This window comes from Lynx canadensis, chromosome B2 (assembly GCF_007474595.2).
Source record: "Lynx canadensis isolate LIC74 chromosome B2, mLynCan4.pri.v2, whole genome shotgun sequence".
In the NCBI taxonomy this organism is placed as follows: Eukaryota; Metazoa; Chordata; class Mammalia; order Carnivora; family Felidae; genus Lynx; species Lynx canadensis.
The window spans coordinates 47,401,782-47,418,519 of record NC_044307.1 but is presented as its reverse complement, the minus strand read 5'-3'; the positions used below and the strand labels follow the sequence as shown (position 1 = coordinate 47,418,519).

The 16,738-nt window shown below is 34.7% G+C and overlaps 1 protein-coding gene across 3 annotated transcripts in view; it reads left to right on the top strand.

Moving 5' to 3' along the window:
- Positions 1–16,738, top strand: part of MMUT (methylmalonyl-CoA mutase) — a 36,367-nt gene that overhangs the window by 403 nt on the left and 19,226 nt on the right. Inside the window, exons 1-7 of one of the 3 annotated variants that reach the window (XM_030315679.1) lie at positions 64–149; positions 3,228–3,652; positions 5,430–5,797; positions 9,314–9,471; positions 11,451–11,622; positions 12,843–13,091; positions 16,340–16,451. In XM_030315679.1, the coding sequence (XP_030171539.1) occupies positions 3,268–3,652; positions 5,430–5,797; positions 9,314–9,471; positions 11,451–11,622; positions 12,843–13,091; positions 16,340–16,451 (1,444 nt within the window). In that variant the 5' untranslated portion in view covers positions 64–149; positions 3,228–3,267. Of the gene's footprint in view, positions 1–63; positions 150–2,313; positions 2,417–3,227; positions 3,653–5,429; positions 5,798–9,313; positions 9,472–11,450; positions 11,623–12,842; positions 13,092–16,339; positions 16,452–16,738 lie in introns of those variants that run through there. The other 2 variants (XM_030315676.1, XM_030315678.2) reach the window with 2 other exon arrangements.

Genomic DNA, 16,738 nt, shown 5'->3' with positions numbered 1-16,738 from the left:
CCGCTCGGCAGAGGGCGCTTGCAAGATTGCAGAGGGGTGCGCGGGCGCCACAGCTGTCTCTCTTCTAGGCTGCAGCTCTTGTTACTGTGAGGTTGTTTGTAAAAGGTGGAGGACTGAAAATGACTTTGTCTATACTTGTGGAGTGAAGGGTAAGAGGAGAAATAGGAAAGAGAGGTCTAAATTAACATAAAATTATAATTTACTAACTTGTTCTGTTTTATCTTGAAAGAGCAATCTTTGAGACGCTGGAAACCTTGGATAGTGTGTGTATGTGTGTAAAGTTTTAAATCACTTGATGATTTTTCTCCCATCATTTTCTAATATTTAATGATACACTTATGCTAATATTAAATACAATTTGCATGCTGTGTCTTGTCATCTCCAACCCAAATTGTTTGAACATTGATTGAAGGTGGTTAGCCTTTCCTAAAGTATTAATGTGGAACCACATATTAACAGAACTTGAGAGTTATTTGATTCAGAACGGTAGGTATTTTACCCATATTTTGGGAGGGTCTGTAGGGATGGGCTTCATCATTACTCTTTAACATATTGTAATCATCAGTAACTTATATTTGTTTTACATGTTTTTTCTTTGGATCCTTGAAGCCTCTTTATGGCGAGAAAAGGTCAGAAGTCCTGTTGCCATCAGTAGTAGTTGTGATGTCTGTTTCCAGCCTTTGATTTTCTGGAATTTGCCATGTGATTTTCTGGAAGTCACTAAATAGAGGGCTCTTTCCTATCATTTGTCCAGGTTTGGGGAACCAGTATTTTATGCAAATGAGTGTGATATATTCTGTCTACAATCTCATATCAGGCAGTTTTCAAATTACCTTTTATGTCATTGCTGTAATGTTTCAGTTATAAATTATTTCTCTCACCTATTTTTAAGCTAGTACATGTAGTTTATGCTTGCATTATGCTTGCAAGAAGATGGATGACAAGGACTCCATGGATATAATAGAGTAAAAATCATAGTAGCTTTAAAAGAATAAAGGGAATTGTTTTGTTGTATTTCTTTTTACATTTTGTTCTGTGTACTTTGTACCCAGTTGAACATACTGCATTTACAATGTTTTATCCTGATTCTTTCACTTAATACTTTTTTTTAAAAGATTTTTTTTAACGTTTATTTATTTTTGAGAGACAGAACGTGAGTGGGGGAGGAGCAGAGAGAGAGGGAGACGCAGAATCCAAAGCAGGCTCCATCCAGACTCTGAGCTGTCAGCACAGAACCCCATGCAGGGCTCGAACTCATGAACCGTGAGATCATGACCTGAGCTAAGTCAGACGCTTAACCAACTGAGCCACCCAGGCACCCCTCACTTAATACTTTTTGAGCCTGTCTCCTTTTTAAAGAAACTGCATAACATATTTTAAATTTGACTTATGTATAATAGTATATTACGTATATATAAGTGCATATAATTGTACAATTTGATGAATTTCCACAAACCGAATACATCCATATAATCAGCATTCAGATCAAGACCATCACCCCAAAGCACCTCTTTTGTTCGCTTTCTGTACTAGCTGCCATAAGTAACCACTCTTCTGACTTCTGACATTAAAAATTGGTTTTGTCCATTTTCTAAATATATTTTAATAGCTATGTAAAATTCTATCACTTGTATATACTATTATCACTTATTCCTACATTGTTAGACATTGAAGATGTTTCTAAATTTTCTTTATTACAAATAAAACTATAGGAAACATGCATTTTTATATGGTAACTTTCCTAGGAGTGTTGTTCCTCAGTGGAATGGCATAATCAGTCCTGACACTTTTTGTGCATATTGCCAATTTGCTTTCCAAAGTAATTAAAGCTGTTTATATTCCCACCAGTGGTTTCTCTTTTGTTTCACAACCCTCTAACAAATGTTGAGTATTCTTATTTTCCTTTAAGGTTCATTAAATTGATAGGTAAGAGATGGTATAGAAAATAGAGTTTTAAGTTCACTTTACTTGTTACTTTATACATTATAGAGCATGATGAATATATTAATAAAATTTGCATCCCCAAACCTTTTAAAATACTAGGCTCTATATGTTGAAGCTGTATGACTCTAGCAAGTATTTACGTAATTCAGATGAACAGTGGAATTTTGATCCAATTTCTTTACTCATTTATTTCTCTGGATCTTAATTTCTATGTGTAAAATGGTGAAATCAGACTTAGTCACTTAGTGTAAGACTGTGCTAGTTATTAGGAATATACAGCTCTAATGTTGGGTCAGTTAATAAATTAGCAGAGAAATATGTATATATGTGTATAATTTTATACACCTTAATATATTTTATATAAAAGTTAAAAACAGTATTTTAATATGTTGTAGTGTGGGAGATGACAGATGTCTAAAGAGAGAAACAGTGCTGTGGTATGGAATACTGAAGAGGTCATTTAGCCCAGCATGTGAGTTCAGGGAAAACCTTTGAATATATTATTTAAATGCTAGGACTTTGAAACCTAGTGCTGCCTAGGTTTAAATGCTGGCTCTTCTGTGTCTCAGTTTTCTCATCTGTAAAATGGGAATAACATTAGTACCTATCTTGGTGGTGTTGTGAGGATGAAAATTGCTACTCTGTGTAAAGCCCTTGTAGCAGTGCCTGGGATGTAGAAAGCCCTGCATATTGGAGATGATGCCTTAGCCAGATTAGCCAGAGAAGAACATTCTAGGTAGATGGAAGAGCAAGAGCAAATCATGGAACTTTGATACATGCAGGGAGCTATAGGTTATCCAGTATTTCTGGAACAGTGATGAGTCTGAGAAGTAAACAGTGATCAGGTCATAGAGACCTTGAATGCCTATTTCTCTTGTTCTCCATTATTATCTCCAGCACCCAACACAATGAGTGTCATAAAGTAGATGTGAAAAATGTTTTCAATGATGAAATCAGGAGGCTGTATGTTATCCTCTAAATAATGCAGAACCTTTGAAAAATCCTAAGTGAAGTGTGACATGACCATATTTGCATTGGTGTCAGTGTGTAGAATGGATTAGAGACCCTAAGACTGGCCAGTAAAACCAGCTAACAAAGTATTGAGTTAGAAGACTAGAACAATGATAGTAATTGTGGAGAAGAAGATCCAACGTTACGAATTATCAGGTATAGGAAGCAGGAAAGAAGAGATGAAATCATACTAAAATGCCTTTTTTTCCCTTCTCACCAATAGTTCCCATTTGGCTTTTGTAAACACATATATACTGTACTTCTTTTCCTAGGCCAGTTCGTGTTCCTTTTGGGTGTTTTCCATGCTCCATCATGTTGAGGGCTAAGACTTGGCTTCTTTTGCTTTCACCTCATCACCTGAAGCAGCTCAAAGAGTCATCAGGATCCAGGCTTATATGGCGGAGACTTCTGCACCAGCAACAACCCCTTCATCCAGAATGGGCTGCCCTGGCCAAAAAGCAGTTGAAAGGCAAAAACCCGGAAGACCTGATATGGCATACTCCAGAAGGGATCTCCATAAAACCCTTATATTCTAGCAGGGATACCAATGACTTACCTGAAGAACTTCCAGGAGTGAAGCCATTCACACGTGGACCATATCCCACCATGTACACCTTTAGGCCCTGGACCATCCGCCAGTATGCTGGTTTTAGTACTGTGGAAGAAAGCAATAAGTTCTATAAAGACAATATTAAGGGTGAGATTTTTATGCACAACATTATGTTTATGATCAACCATACATTTCCTGTTCCTGGCTTCTTTTGAAGGGAGACTGGTTGATCTCTGTAAAAATGATAGTCACTTTATAATTTTGTAGTTAAGACTATACTCTGAGAAATATGAATGTTTTTCAACTTCCGTGGTCAAAAAAATGAGTGATCCAGAATAGGGTGCTAAATTCTTGAATGCCAATAACAGTTACATACATGTTACATAAAAAGGAATTAGTTAAACTCATATGACATGAGAGACATTGGCTTTTTCTTTGAGAAGCTTTTTTAAAATTAAAGTTTATTTCCTTTTATTTTAAATTTATTTTTATTTTTTAGAAATAGAGAATGTGTGTGAGCAAGGGAGGAGCAGAGAAAGGGGAAGAGAGAATCCCAAGCAGGTTCCACACTCACTGCTAGTGCAGAGCCCAATGCGGGGCTTGAACTCACAAACCGTGAGAACGTGACCTGAGCCCAAATCAACAGTCCAATGCCCAATGAACTGAACCACCCAGCATCCCTCTTTGAGTTTTTACTTAACGTTGTTAGGATGGGAATTGAAGAGGAAATTGTTTAAATGGTTTAAAGAAAGTAATAAACAAAGGATAATGTACAAATATATTTAGTGCAATCTGGCACTTATGTCTCTAAAAATCATATTAACTACTATTTCTTTTTGATCTATATTAAAATTATATTGTTTGCTAAATTTGAGGATCTGTACATTTATATTGCAGATGGAGGATCTCATATTTAGTGTAAATTATTTTATTTTTTTCCATGGTGTTCATAATTCTGTTTCCCAGAATATTTGAATAGCCAAGACATCTTGTTATGACCATATTAAACACAAGAATAAAAATAAGTGAGCATACAAATACCAAGTTATGTTAACTATTTGTGAACAGCCAGATTTTTTCATGAATCTTAAAAAGTATTTTTACTGAGGGGCACCTGGGTGACTCAGTTGGATAAGCGTCCAACTCTGATTTTGGCTCAAGTCATGATCTCAGATTGTTGAGGTTGAGCCCTGAATCTGGCTCTGTGGTCACAGCTCAGAGTCTGTTTGGGATTCTCGCTCTCTCTGCCCTTACCCTGCTCATGTGCACGTGTGCTCTCTCTCTAAAAACAAATAAACTTAAAAAAAATTTTTTTTTACCGAAAATTGTTAAGATAAGGGCAAAATAGGTAAAGGGGATTAAGACATACAAAGTTGAAGTTATTAAAAAAAAAAACAAGGTTAAAAAAATCCTCAAATAGACATAAGATAGTGAGATGTTTTGTTCTTTTTGTTCTGGAACCCAGTTTGTACATTTTGCCATATGGGAAAACAGTTTAGGAGATGAAGTGTCTTTATTTAAATTTGTTTTGACATGTATAAGCATAAAAATACTGTTTGTTATAAAAGTATCCTATGATGAGCTGATGGGGCGCCTGGGTGGCGCAGTCGGTTAAGCGTCCGACTTCAGCCAGGTCACGATCTCGCGGTCCGTGAGTTCGAGCCCCGCGTCAGGCTCTGGGCTGATGGCTCGGAGCCTGGAGCCTGTTTCCGATTATGTGTCTCCCTCTCTCTCTGCCCCTCCCCCCTTCATGCTCTGTCTCTCTCTGTCCCAAAAATAAATAAAGGTTGAAAAAAAAAATTAAAAAAAAAAAAAAAGTATCCTATGATGAGCTGAATCGACACCGTTAGTAGTGTTAACATAAATCAGTTTACTTTGATGCCAGACTCTTTAATTCTACATTGTTTTTCCTTTGTGTGTTTAGCTGGTCAGCAGGGATTATCAGTTGCCTTTGATCTGGCGACACATCGTGGATATGATTCAGACAATCCTCGAGTTCGTGGTGATGTTGGAATGGCTGGTGTTGCTATTGACACTGTGGAAGATACCAAAATTCTTTTTGATGGAATTCCTTTAGAAAAAATGTCAGTTTCCATGACCATGAATGGAGCAGTTATTCCAGTTCTTGCGACTTTTATAGTAACTGGAGAAGAACAAGGTGTACCTAAAGAGAAACTCACTGGTACAATCCAAAATGATATACTAAAGGAGTTTATGGTCAGAAATACTTATATTTTTCCTCCAGAACCATCCATGAAAATTATTGCTGACATCTTCCAATATACAGCAAAGGTATTTTCTGCTTCTTTTGGGTTTTGCTTTCCTTCTTTAGATGCAGGAATTTTTATAAAATATCATAACCTAATTTGAATTTGATAAGTGAGTCTGAATAATAGTATAAAGTCAGAGTGTGGGTTTTATGTTTATGTGTGTTGCTAGTTTGTATTTTTTTGCTTTCAATGTACTCATAGTGTGTTGTTACCTATAGGAATCTTGGCATTAGACATTTACTGTATTTTACTTATTTTTAAATTTGTATCCTCTGATAATTGTTAGAATCAGGGAGGGCTCATAATTTATACTTTGTTTCTTGCCAGAGTTCAGATTCAGTTTTGAAGTGCACACTTGTGTCTGACAGTTGGAGATCAAAATATCAGCTGTATTTCTATTAGAAACTAGATTAGAAGATGTCATTTATATCTGCATCCACAATGTGGTCCCGATATTTCACTCCTGTATTAGGTTTATCTTCCCCAATCAGAGTGGTGGAAAAAGAAGGTTCTTACAGTGTTCCTATCTTAGCAACAATCCCTCCACTGGGAAACATAAAACTTCATTTTCCTCCGAGTAACTAATATGTATTTTCCCTTATCATTTACACTCTGCTTCTTGCTGACAATGCTCTCCGTTTCTTTACCTACCTTAAAGTTAGACTGTATTATTTCATGGCAAAAGGCCAGTCTCTCCTCTACCATGAAACCTTTTTTTAAAAAATCTCTTTTATTTCTTGTAATTGCTATTACCTCAGAACTCTTGCAAGCATTGCCTACTCTTCTCATTTGATATTCAGCTTTTACACTTTGCAATTTTATGTCTTTTCATAGATCTCATTTGTCCCTGTGAACTATATTGTATAGAATTGTATATTTTTATCACCCTTTTCAATTTCAAGACCATATGTGCAGGATTACATTTATTTTTTTATTTTTATTTTTTCAGTTTTCCCAAAACTTTTTATTTTGAATACTTTAAACCTTACAGAAAAGTTAGAAGAATGGTTTTGTGTGTGTGTTTTTTATGTATTTATTTAATATAATTTATTGTCAAGTTAGCTAACAAACAGTGTATACAGTGTGCTCTTGGTTTCGGGGGTAGATTCCCATGATTCATCGCTTACATATAACACCCAGTGCTCATCCCAACAAATGGCATCCTCAATATCCATCACATTTTCCCCTCCCCTCCTCCCCCCATCAACCCTCAGTTTGTTCTCTGTATTTAAGAGTCTCTTATGGGTTCACCTCCCTCTCTGTTTGAAACTATCGTTTCCCCTTCCCTTCCTCTATGGTCTGTTGTTTCTCAAGTTCTACATATGAGTGAAAACATATGATATCTGTCTTTCTCTGACTGACTTATATGACAAACACACGTACAAAGATAGCAGTAGCTTTAACTAAACAGGAGTCGATTCTCTTTCATATGAAAGAAGTTGGAAAGTAGGTTATCAAGAGCTTGGTTGTAGGGTTGCTCCACAGTCATTAGGGCTCCTTTTACCTTGTGCTACCTTACGGTTGAGGAAGTAGGTGGGCTGGATGTGTTTGGCATGGGGAGGGGGGCAGCTCTTCTGATTTAAGGTGAATTTCCAGAAGGAACAAATGAAAGTTCCACTATCTCAATGGACACACACAGTAGTGAGAGGAGATTGGAAGTACAGTTCTTGCACATCGACACTCTGCATTTACGGTTCAGGTATTACAGGAAGAGAGGGGAAAATTGAATAGTTGGTAGCAGGTTGCTTAGTTTGTGCTATTATGTACTTGGGCATTTCCCCTTTTGGAAGGTCCTAATGTCATCTTCAAGTTCAAAATTGCTTTATATAATCCTTCACATAAGTGTAAAAGTTCTGGTTTCACATACTGGTCAAATAATGTTACATTGAAGTACTTTGTAAACTGTAAACGTTTATATTTAAAAAAAAATTAATTGTAGAAAAATACACAATGTAAAATTTACCATCTTCACTCTTTTGAAGTGTACAGTTCAGTGGCATTAAGTATATTCACACTGTTGTGCAACCATCACCACCATCCATTTCCAAAACTTTTCGTCTCGCAAACCTGAAACTCTGTGCCTGTTAAATAATAACTCCCCATCCTCCTGTCCCTCCAGCTCCTGGAAACTGTCGTTCCACTTTCTATCTCTGTGAATTTGACTACTCTAGGTACCTCCTATAAGTGGGATGATAAAGTATTTGTCCTTTTGTGGCTGGCTTACTTCACTTAGCATAATGTCTTCAAGACTCATCCATGTTGTACCATGTATCAGAATTAACCTTTTTAAGGCTGAATAATATTCCAATATTCCAATATTTCTATTATTTTTAAAGAAATTCTGCTGCTAAAATCCTCTTTGTAGAGAGGCACCTGCTTCTTTCGTTGCTTCTTATTTATAAGCAATAAATGCACTCAAATTGTCTCTCAATTCCATGTAATTCAGTCCCCTTACTGTTTTTGCGATGGAACATTTTTCAAGACCTTTTGGTTAATGATAAGTATTAAAAAATGTAAATTACAGATAGTCCATAGCATACATTAGCAACAGCAAGTAACATTTTTTGAATGCTTCCTGCATACTGGAATAATACTCAGTGGCTTAGGTGAGTCATTTCATTTAATCCTACAGCAACTCCATGAGGAAGTACCTCTATTTTATATTTTAAGAAACCAGGGAATAACTAGGTTGAGAAACTTGCCTGTAGCCTTATGACTAGTTAACTGACACTAGCCATCAACTAGACTTTGAGTACTTTGACTCTAGAGCCCATGTTCTTAACTACCATACTCAGTTTCTGTGATTTAGCTTTTATTATTTTATTTGGCCAATTCTTGGGAAGGAGGATAATTTTGGGGCTTGGCAGTATATTTGTGCTATGTACCCTCTCTAATAAATTTTAGGGGAATGGTAGAAATGCCATCTTTTTAGTGATTTGGCAAGAAAGAACCTGTCTGGGATATGCTTAGCATTAAATATCACAGTAAATCCAATTGAAGTCTTTGATTTCTAATCCATGTATCTTAATCCTGTTTTATTTCAGTATGTAGTCATTTTCAGTGACTTCAAAAAGAACTTCAAACAAGAAAATTGATAACTAGTAAAACTTAAATGTATTTATCCTTAGAAGATTAGCCCAAAGTTATGAGATCTTAGGATCTCTTAAGAGGTCACAGTCCTTGGTTTGGAATTAAAGATGTTTATTCAGTTTTCAGACTAAAGGTTCATTCCTACTTTTAGCTAATTAATTTCAGAGTTTAAACTTTGACTCTAAAGAATGGTTAGTGCAAATTCTTTTTCACCAGAAAAATAAAACAGGTGCAAATTTTACAATGGTTCATTGAACCACCACTTAAATTCAGGAGTGAATTAAATATAACAAAGTAAGCATTAAATATTTTCAGTTAATGTTAAAGACTACTTAGTGTATCTGAGTTGAACATCATTTAGAAAATAATAGTCTTTTAGAAAATGAGTTTAATAGAGAACCTTTAAAATTTTTTATTCACTGTTGTATTTTTTTATTATTTTATGCAGCACATGCCAAAATTTAATTCAATTTCAATTAGTGGATACCATATGCAGGAAGCAGGGGCTGATGCCATTCTGGAACTGGCCTATACTATAGCAGATGGGTTGGAATACTGTAGAACTGGACTCCAAGCTGGTCTGACAATTGATGAATTTGCACCAAGGTGAGTAAATTGACCTCAGAGATTGTTTCAGTGTTAGGAAAATTTTTAGGACCAATTTATGAGTATATAGTAAATATATTGATAAAATGAATTTGTGTATATAAATGTCATACTAGATTCTCTTATGTTTTATTGGAGTAATAATAAGAGAATGAGCCAATACTGTTTACAATTAAAAATTAGAATTAAATTTTACTCTACTTCTTGGTAAATGAGAGGAATCTTGTTTTTCAGTTGTTCACAGAACACAATTAACTGGCTTATTTTGACAATTAAACTGTAAACATATAAATGATACTGACTTTTATTCTTTATTTTTCCATTAAAAAATTTTTTTTTCAACGTTTTTATTTTATTTTTGGGACAGAGAGAGACAGAGCATTAACGGGGGAGGGGCAGAGAGAGAGGGAAACACAGAATTGGAAACAGGCTCCAGGCTCTGAGCCATCAGCCCAGAGCCCGATGCGGGGCTCGAACTCACGGACCGCGAGATCGTGACCTGGCTGAAGTCGGAGGCTTATCCGACTGCGCCACCCAGGCACCCCTTATTTTTCCATTTTAAAAAGAAGTCATCTATTACATTTTTTTCTGTTGCACTTGTAATTTAAGTGTTTTGGAATTCACAGTGCTATTAAACATTTCTGTTTTAAAACAGCTTATTAATAAATTTATATAAAAATATACTTGATTGAAGTTTAAGAATTGTTTAAATTTGGTGATTAAAAATTGGACATAGGAGTAATTGCTAAGTTTTGCTCTGGGCCAACCACAAACTTATGTGCTGGGAATAAAATTTGTAAAAACATGACTTTTGCCCTCAGCGAGTTCATAGACTCTATATCAGAGGTTGTTGCATACATATTATGACAGCAGTTCTCAAAGTGTGGTCTAAGGACCCCTCAGGGTAACTAACCCTTCCTGGGATCTTTCAGGTCAAATTGTTTTCATGATTGTATTAAATCTTTATGTGCCTTTACCACTTTCATTATTTCAAGAGTGTTTTCCAGAAGCTACATGATATGTGATGTTGCAATAGATTGAATGTAGAAGCAGATACTTATTCCAACTGTCTTCCCTTAAGCCACACATTAGATTTGCAAAAATGTAAAATAGTGACTTTTTTATTACAATTTTTTTATTTTAGCAAAGTAATTGCTTTTCATAAAAATGTTACTTTTGTTAACATGTATGTTTACTGTTTCTAAATGAATTAATATATGCAATATTGATAGATATAATCCAAATAAAAATTCTTAGGGATCTTTAGTATTTTTAAGAGTGAAAAAGTATCCTGAGACAAATATTTGAGGACTGCAATGTTAACAATTTCTTCCAAGGGCATATCAAAAAATTTTACTAGTTTTTAGCTTAATTAAGGCTCACCTTGTTTTATTTGAAGAAACACAGCCTTTCTGCCTTTAGGCATGGGCAAGTAAACTAAATGTGTAAATCAGTGACAGAATATAAGATAAAAAGGAGTAGTGGGTTTGGGGGCAATTGGAGAAATACATTCCTAGACCAAATATACTATAATTCTTTCAAAACAAAACAAAACAAAACAACAGGAAAACTTTCTTGCTATCCAAAACCACAAGTTTGTGGTTTTATTCCCTTCATGGGTTACCCCTGACTTACATATTGGGTATTCTTGAAGTATTTATTTTTGGATAGTGATTCATTCTATATTTAAAGACACAAGAGGAACTTCTTTTCTATAGAAGACCAACTGTGAAGTGAATAATTTCTACCTGAAGCAGATAACCACAGCTATTTCTTCTGTGTGCCTACAACTGTACTTTTATCTGTTAGGTTTAAAGTTACTTATGTATATATGCTTATGATTTGATTTTAATTCAGATTAAGTTGTTTGAAATTAAAATGTGGATGCTGTTTTGTTTAGTGTGTGGTACAATTAGTTTTATTTTCCATTTTAGATTGTTAAGTATAATCAAATAATGGACTTAACATTACTATTTTAGGTTGTCTTTCTTCTGGGGAATTGGGATGAACTTTTATATGGAAATAGCAAAAATGAGAGCTGGGAGAAGACTCTGGGCTCACTTAATAGAGAAAATGTTTCAGCCTAAAAACTCTAAATCTCTTCTTCTAAGGGCACATTGTCAGACATCAGGGTGGTCACTTACTGAGCAGGTATGTGTATAATTTAAAGTGTAGAATTTTAGTAAAGTCATATATTGTATTACAAGCAAGATAGCATAGTCAGGAAGTAGGTTTAAGAAGCTATCTGTTAATATTTGAAAATTATAATTATTCTAAAGCATAATGCACATTGATAGTTTTTACGCATGTTATAATAAATGAAGTTGGCTCCCTCTAGTGGTTAATAATATAAAATCATTTAAACGTTAGCTTGTATGCAGTGCTGTTTTACCTTTTTAAAAGTAAAGAAAAAATATGATGAGGAAGAAGTAAAAACCACAACTTAGTTAATATCGCCTTAAATAATTTTAAGAGTTTAAATTATTTTTTTAATATTTATTCATTCAGAAAGAGAGAAAGAGAGCATGCAAACGAGGAAGGGTCAGACAGAGAGGGAGAGATAGCATCCCAAGCAGGCTCCCCACTGACAGCACAGAACCCAATGTGGGGCTTAATCTCACGAACCGTGAAATCATTACCTGAGCCGAAATCAAGAGTTGGATGTTCAACCGACTGAGCCATCCAGGCACCCCAAGAGTTAAAATTCTTAACATAAAATCACCTAATTAAAAATTTGTGCATCTATATTATTTATTTTAGTTTATTTTAGTTTAAATAAATATGCATGCAAACATACCATTTAAATGTTATTTTCATTTGCATAATTTAATTTCATTCTATTAAAAAACTGATCTTTTTTCATGCATTTTCTTTACATATAAAATTATTTTGATATATTAAAAATAATTCATAACTTTAAAGCTACATTTCTTTTATACACCTAAAAGTAAATAAAAACTAATATATCTATTAAATATTGCTTCAGGTCCTTATAAATGGAGAAGTAGAGATTTCAGGATTGGAAGGAATTTTAATAATCATTTTTGTCTTAACCTTCTCATTTTTACAGCTAAGGCAGCTAAAGTTCAGAAAGGTCCAATGCCTTGCCCCAGTCATAATCAGGAACAGAATGAATCCAGATTTTTTATCTAGATTCATTGTTCATCTGTTTATTAATCACTTATTAATAAATCATTTATTGAGTGCCTATTAAGTCTGGCTTGTTTACTAATTCATCTTAATTTGTTGGATATTCTGAAGCCTAATGTAGGCATTGGCAAAGTAAGTACACAGTAGCCACTGCTTAATCGTAGCATCCTTTATCAGTTGTCCCCTTGTTTTGACTTTTTGCTTTTCTCTGAATGTTTTAGGACCCTTATAATAACATCATTCGTACTACAGTAGAAGCAATGGCGGCAGTGTTTGGAGGGACTCAGTCTTTGCACACAAATTCTTTTGATGAAGCCTTGGGTTTGCCAACTGTGAAAAGTGCCCGAATTGCCAGGAATACACAAATCATTATTCAAGAAGAATCTGGGATTCCCAAAGTGGCTGATCCTTGGGGAGGTTCCTATATGATGGAATCTCTCACGAATGATGTTTATGATGCTGCCTTGAAGGTCAGTTTCTCCTCTTTGAAATTTTGGTTTTAAGATTTACAGATTTATAAAAGTTATTAGGTATTTTGATATGTAAATCAAATCATAGATTTATATCAAGATTTATAAAATGTTTGAGAGAAAAAGAGAATTTTAGGTTTGACCTTCTAGTATACAAAACTGAAACATAATTTAAAAATATAATTGTGTTTGTATTAAAGTATTTTATTCAGGGGCGCCTGGGTGGCGCAGTCGGTTAAGCGTCCGACTTCAGCCAGGTCACGATCTCGCGGTCCGGGAGTTCGAGCCCCGCGTCGGCTCTGGGCTGATGGCTCAGAGCCTAGAGCCTGTTTCCGATTCTGTGTCTCCCTCTCTCTCTGCCCCTCCCCCGTTCATGCTCTGTCTCTCTCTGTCCCAAAAATAAATAAACGTTAAAAATCTTCTAAAAAAAAAAAAAAAGTATTTTATTCAAAGAGTTAAAAAGAGTATTAGTATTAAAAGGCTGTAACATAAAAAAGCAGTCCTTTGTCTTCTACTTGCTTTTTTTCCTGCTTCTTTGAATCAAATACATCTTTTTTGTTTGTTTTTATCTCCATATTTAAAAATTATACATATACACTAGTTCTAATTCCATCAATTTTAGTCATTACCTATTGCTTTGTAGTATGGTAGTTTAGTATTTTAGCTGATCCTTACCTCTTCTTTCTTTTGTCTCATAATACTATCAATATAATTACATCTCAATAGTATACATCCTTCTGAAGTCCTCCAGTGCTGTCATTTGATTTAGACTAGTTTCTCTCTAGACCTGCTGACCATTGCAGTCCTTTGACTAACCTTTGTCATTATCCTGGGAATTCTTTTCACCTCTGCTATGTTGAATCTGTATCCTGAATGCTGTGTCTATCTCTGTTGATTTATCCCTTGTTATTTTGAACGATACCTCATAGGAACCTCTCAGAAGTTGTACATAGGGGATGAATTATATGAAACTTTGGATGTTTGAAAATGTCTTTATTCTACTCTGGTATTTGGTTGATAGTCTGTATTTGAAATTATTTTCATTTGAGAGTTTGTAAACATTGATCTGCTTTTTATTCTAGCTTCTAATATTTCTGTTTAGAAATCTGATGCTATTTCTACTCTCAGGCCTTTCTAACAGTTTTAGGATCTCTATTTTTGAGTTGGGGGACATTGATGTGTATATTTTTCCTATATTGGACTAGACCTTTGGTGAACATTTTTTATCTGGCCTATTTTTCATGTTCTCATAACTCTGGAAAATTGTCTTGTGTTATTTTTTTGATAGTTTTGTCCCTGCCATTTTTTCTGTCATTCTCTTTCTAGAACTCTGAATTATTGGATAAGGACCTCCTGGAATGATACTCTGATGTTCTTATCTGTTCTATAACTCATCTTTGAGATTCTGTTTTGTTTTCTTAGGGAGTCGTCAACTTTAAATTTCTACTCACTTTAAAATTCATATATCATATTTTTAATTTCCAAAAGCTCATTTTGTTTTCTATGTTTTGTGTGTTATGTTACTTGTTTCATTAATACAGAATATAATCTTTTTTTCTGAGGATATTATATTTTTTGAAGTTTTCTTCTCTATCCTGTATTGTCTCTTCTCTGTGTGCCTTTTGTCTTTAATCTTATTATTCAGAATACAGGTTTTTATATCAAGATATCTTAACCTTGCCTCTCTATGTACTTGGTGTTTGATAGCCCATTGCTTTTCTACAGAGATAAACTTTGGTCTGTTTTTTGCAGATGTAAGCTTTGGTTGTCCTGACAGAATGGGAGAGGGATAGTTCTAAATTCTCAAGTAGTCTTCCTCTTTTTAGCTTCCTATCTTAGCTTTGGCTTCAACACAAATTCTAATTTCTTGAATTCTTCTGGAAAAAAACAAGTTTTACTTTGTTCCTTTCTGCTGTGTCATATACCATTCCACCATTCATTTTCCCACCACCTCATGTATAAATAAGGCTGTGATTGAAGGTTTAGATGTATGCTGGTGTCAGTAGCAGTAGAGTTATGTTATTATTGTGCTGATCAAATAAAAAATGAAGTTGCATTTTGAAATACATTCCTTAAAGAGTATTTATTTATGTATCCATGAAAACTTAAGTAACTAAAAATAAAGACTATTGATGTTATCTTTAGTTTTCTCCTAAGACTTGAGTGACAGGTTTTGTGCTTCCAGAATATACATCTTAGTTTTTCTGTTGTCTTTTGAAGTAACTTTAAATATATAATTTCTGGGGCGCCTGGGTGGCGCAGTCGGTTAAGCGTCCGACTTCAGCCAGGTCACGATCTCGCGGTCCGGGAGTTCGAGCCCCGCGTCAGGCTCTGGGCTGATGGCTCAGAGCCTGGAGCCTGTTTCTGATTCTGTGTCTCCCTCTCTCTCTGCCCCTCCCCCGTTCATGCTCTGTCTCTCTCTGTCCCAAAAATAAATAAACGTTGAAAAAAATTTAAAAAAAAAATAAATATATAATTTCTATCTTTTTTGAGATATAACGGACATATAACATTGTATTAATTTAAGATATAAAACATGATGATTTGATATATGCATGAATTGTAAAGTGATCACCAGAGTAAGTTTAGTCACTTTCCATACCACACAGTTATACAATTTCTTTTTTTTTTTGTGATAAGAACTTTTAACATCTACTGTCTTAGCAACTTTCAAATATACAGTACAATATTGTTAACTCTATGGAAATTTTTCCTCTTTAAAAAAAAAATTAATGTTTATTTTATTTTTGAGAGAGAGAGAAATAGAGACAGCACAAGCAGAGGAGAGGCAGAGAAAGAGGGAGACTCAGAAGTGAAAGCAGGCTCCAGACTATGAGCTGTCAGCCCAGAGCCCGAGGTGGGGCTCAAACTCATGATTTGCGAGATCATGACCTGAGCCGAGGTCAGACACTTAACCAACTGAGCTACTCAGGCACCCCATTTTTCCTTTTTTTTTAAAAAAATTTTTATTTTATTCATTTAAGTTATGTCTACACCCAACATGGAGCTCAAACTCACCCCAAGATCAAGAGTTGCATGCTCCCCCTGACTGAGCCAGCCAGGCACTCCTAACTATAGAAAAGCTCTTGATGTTAACTTAATTCTTTTCTTATGAAACATTAAACTTACCACTAGAATAGTTTAGGATTTTAGTAATATTGGTAATTATGTAACGTAACAAATTTGTATAGTTTATAAAAATATCATTATATTCTTTTCCAGTTTTATTAATCTATTTTTCTTAATAGCTTATTCATGAAATTGAAGAGATGGGTGGAATGGCCAAAGCTGTAGCAGAAGGAATACCTAAACTTCGAATTGAAGAATGTGCTGCCCGAAGGCAAGCAAGAATAGATTCTGGTAAGATAAAATGAAAATGTTTATATGTGAAATCCAGTACTGTATTTAAAAAGAAATATTAATTTCTGTTTAAAGATAACATACATAGTTAATAAAACAAAAATAATAGAAAAATGAAACTTAGATGTTTCTTTATCTATCTATCTATCTATCTATCTATCATCTATCTGTCTTCCTGTTTGTATTTTTGCATGCATGTATGCATATGGGCAAGCATATGTACAGAGTATGTGTTGAGGTATACCCGTGTGTGTGTGTGTGTGTGTGTGTGTGTGTGTGTGTGTATG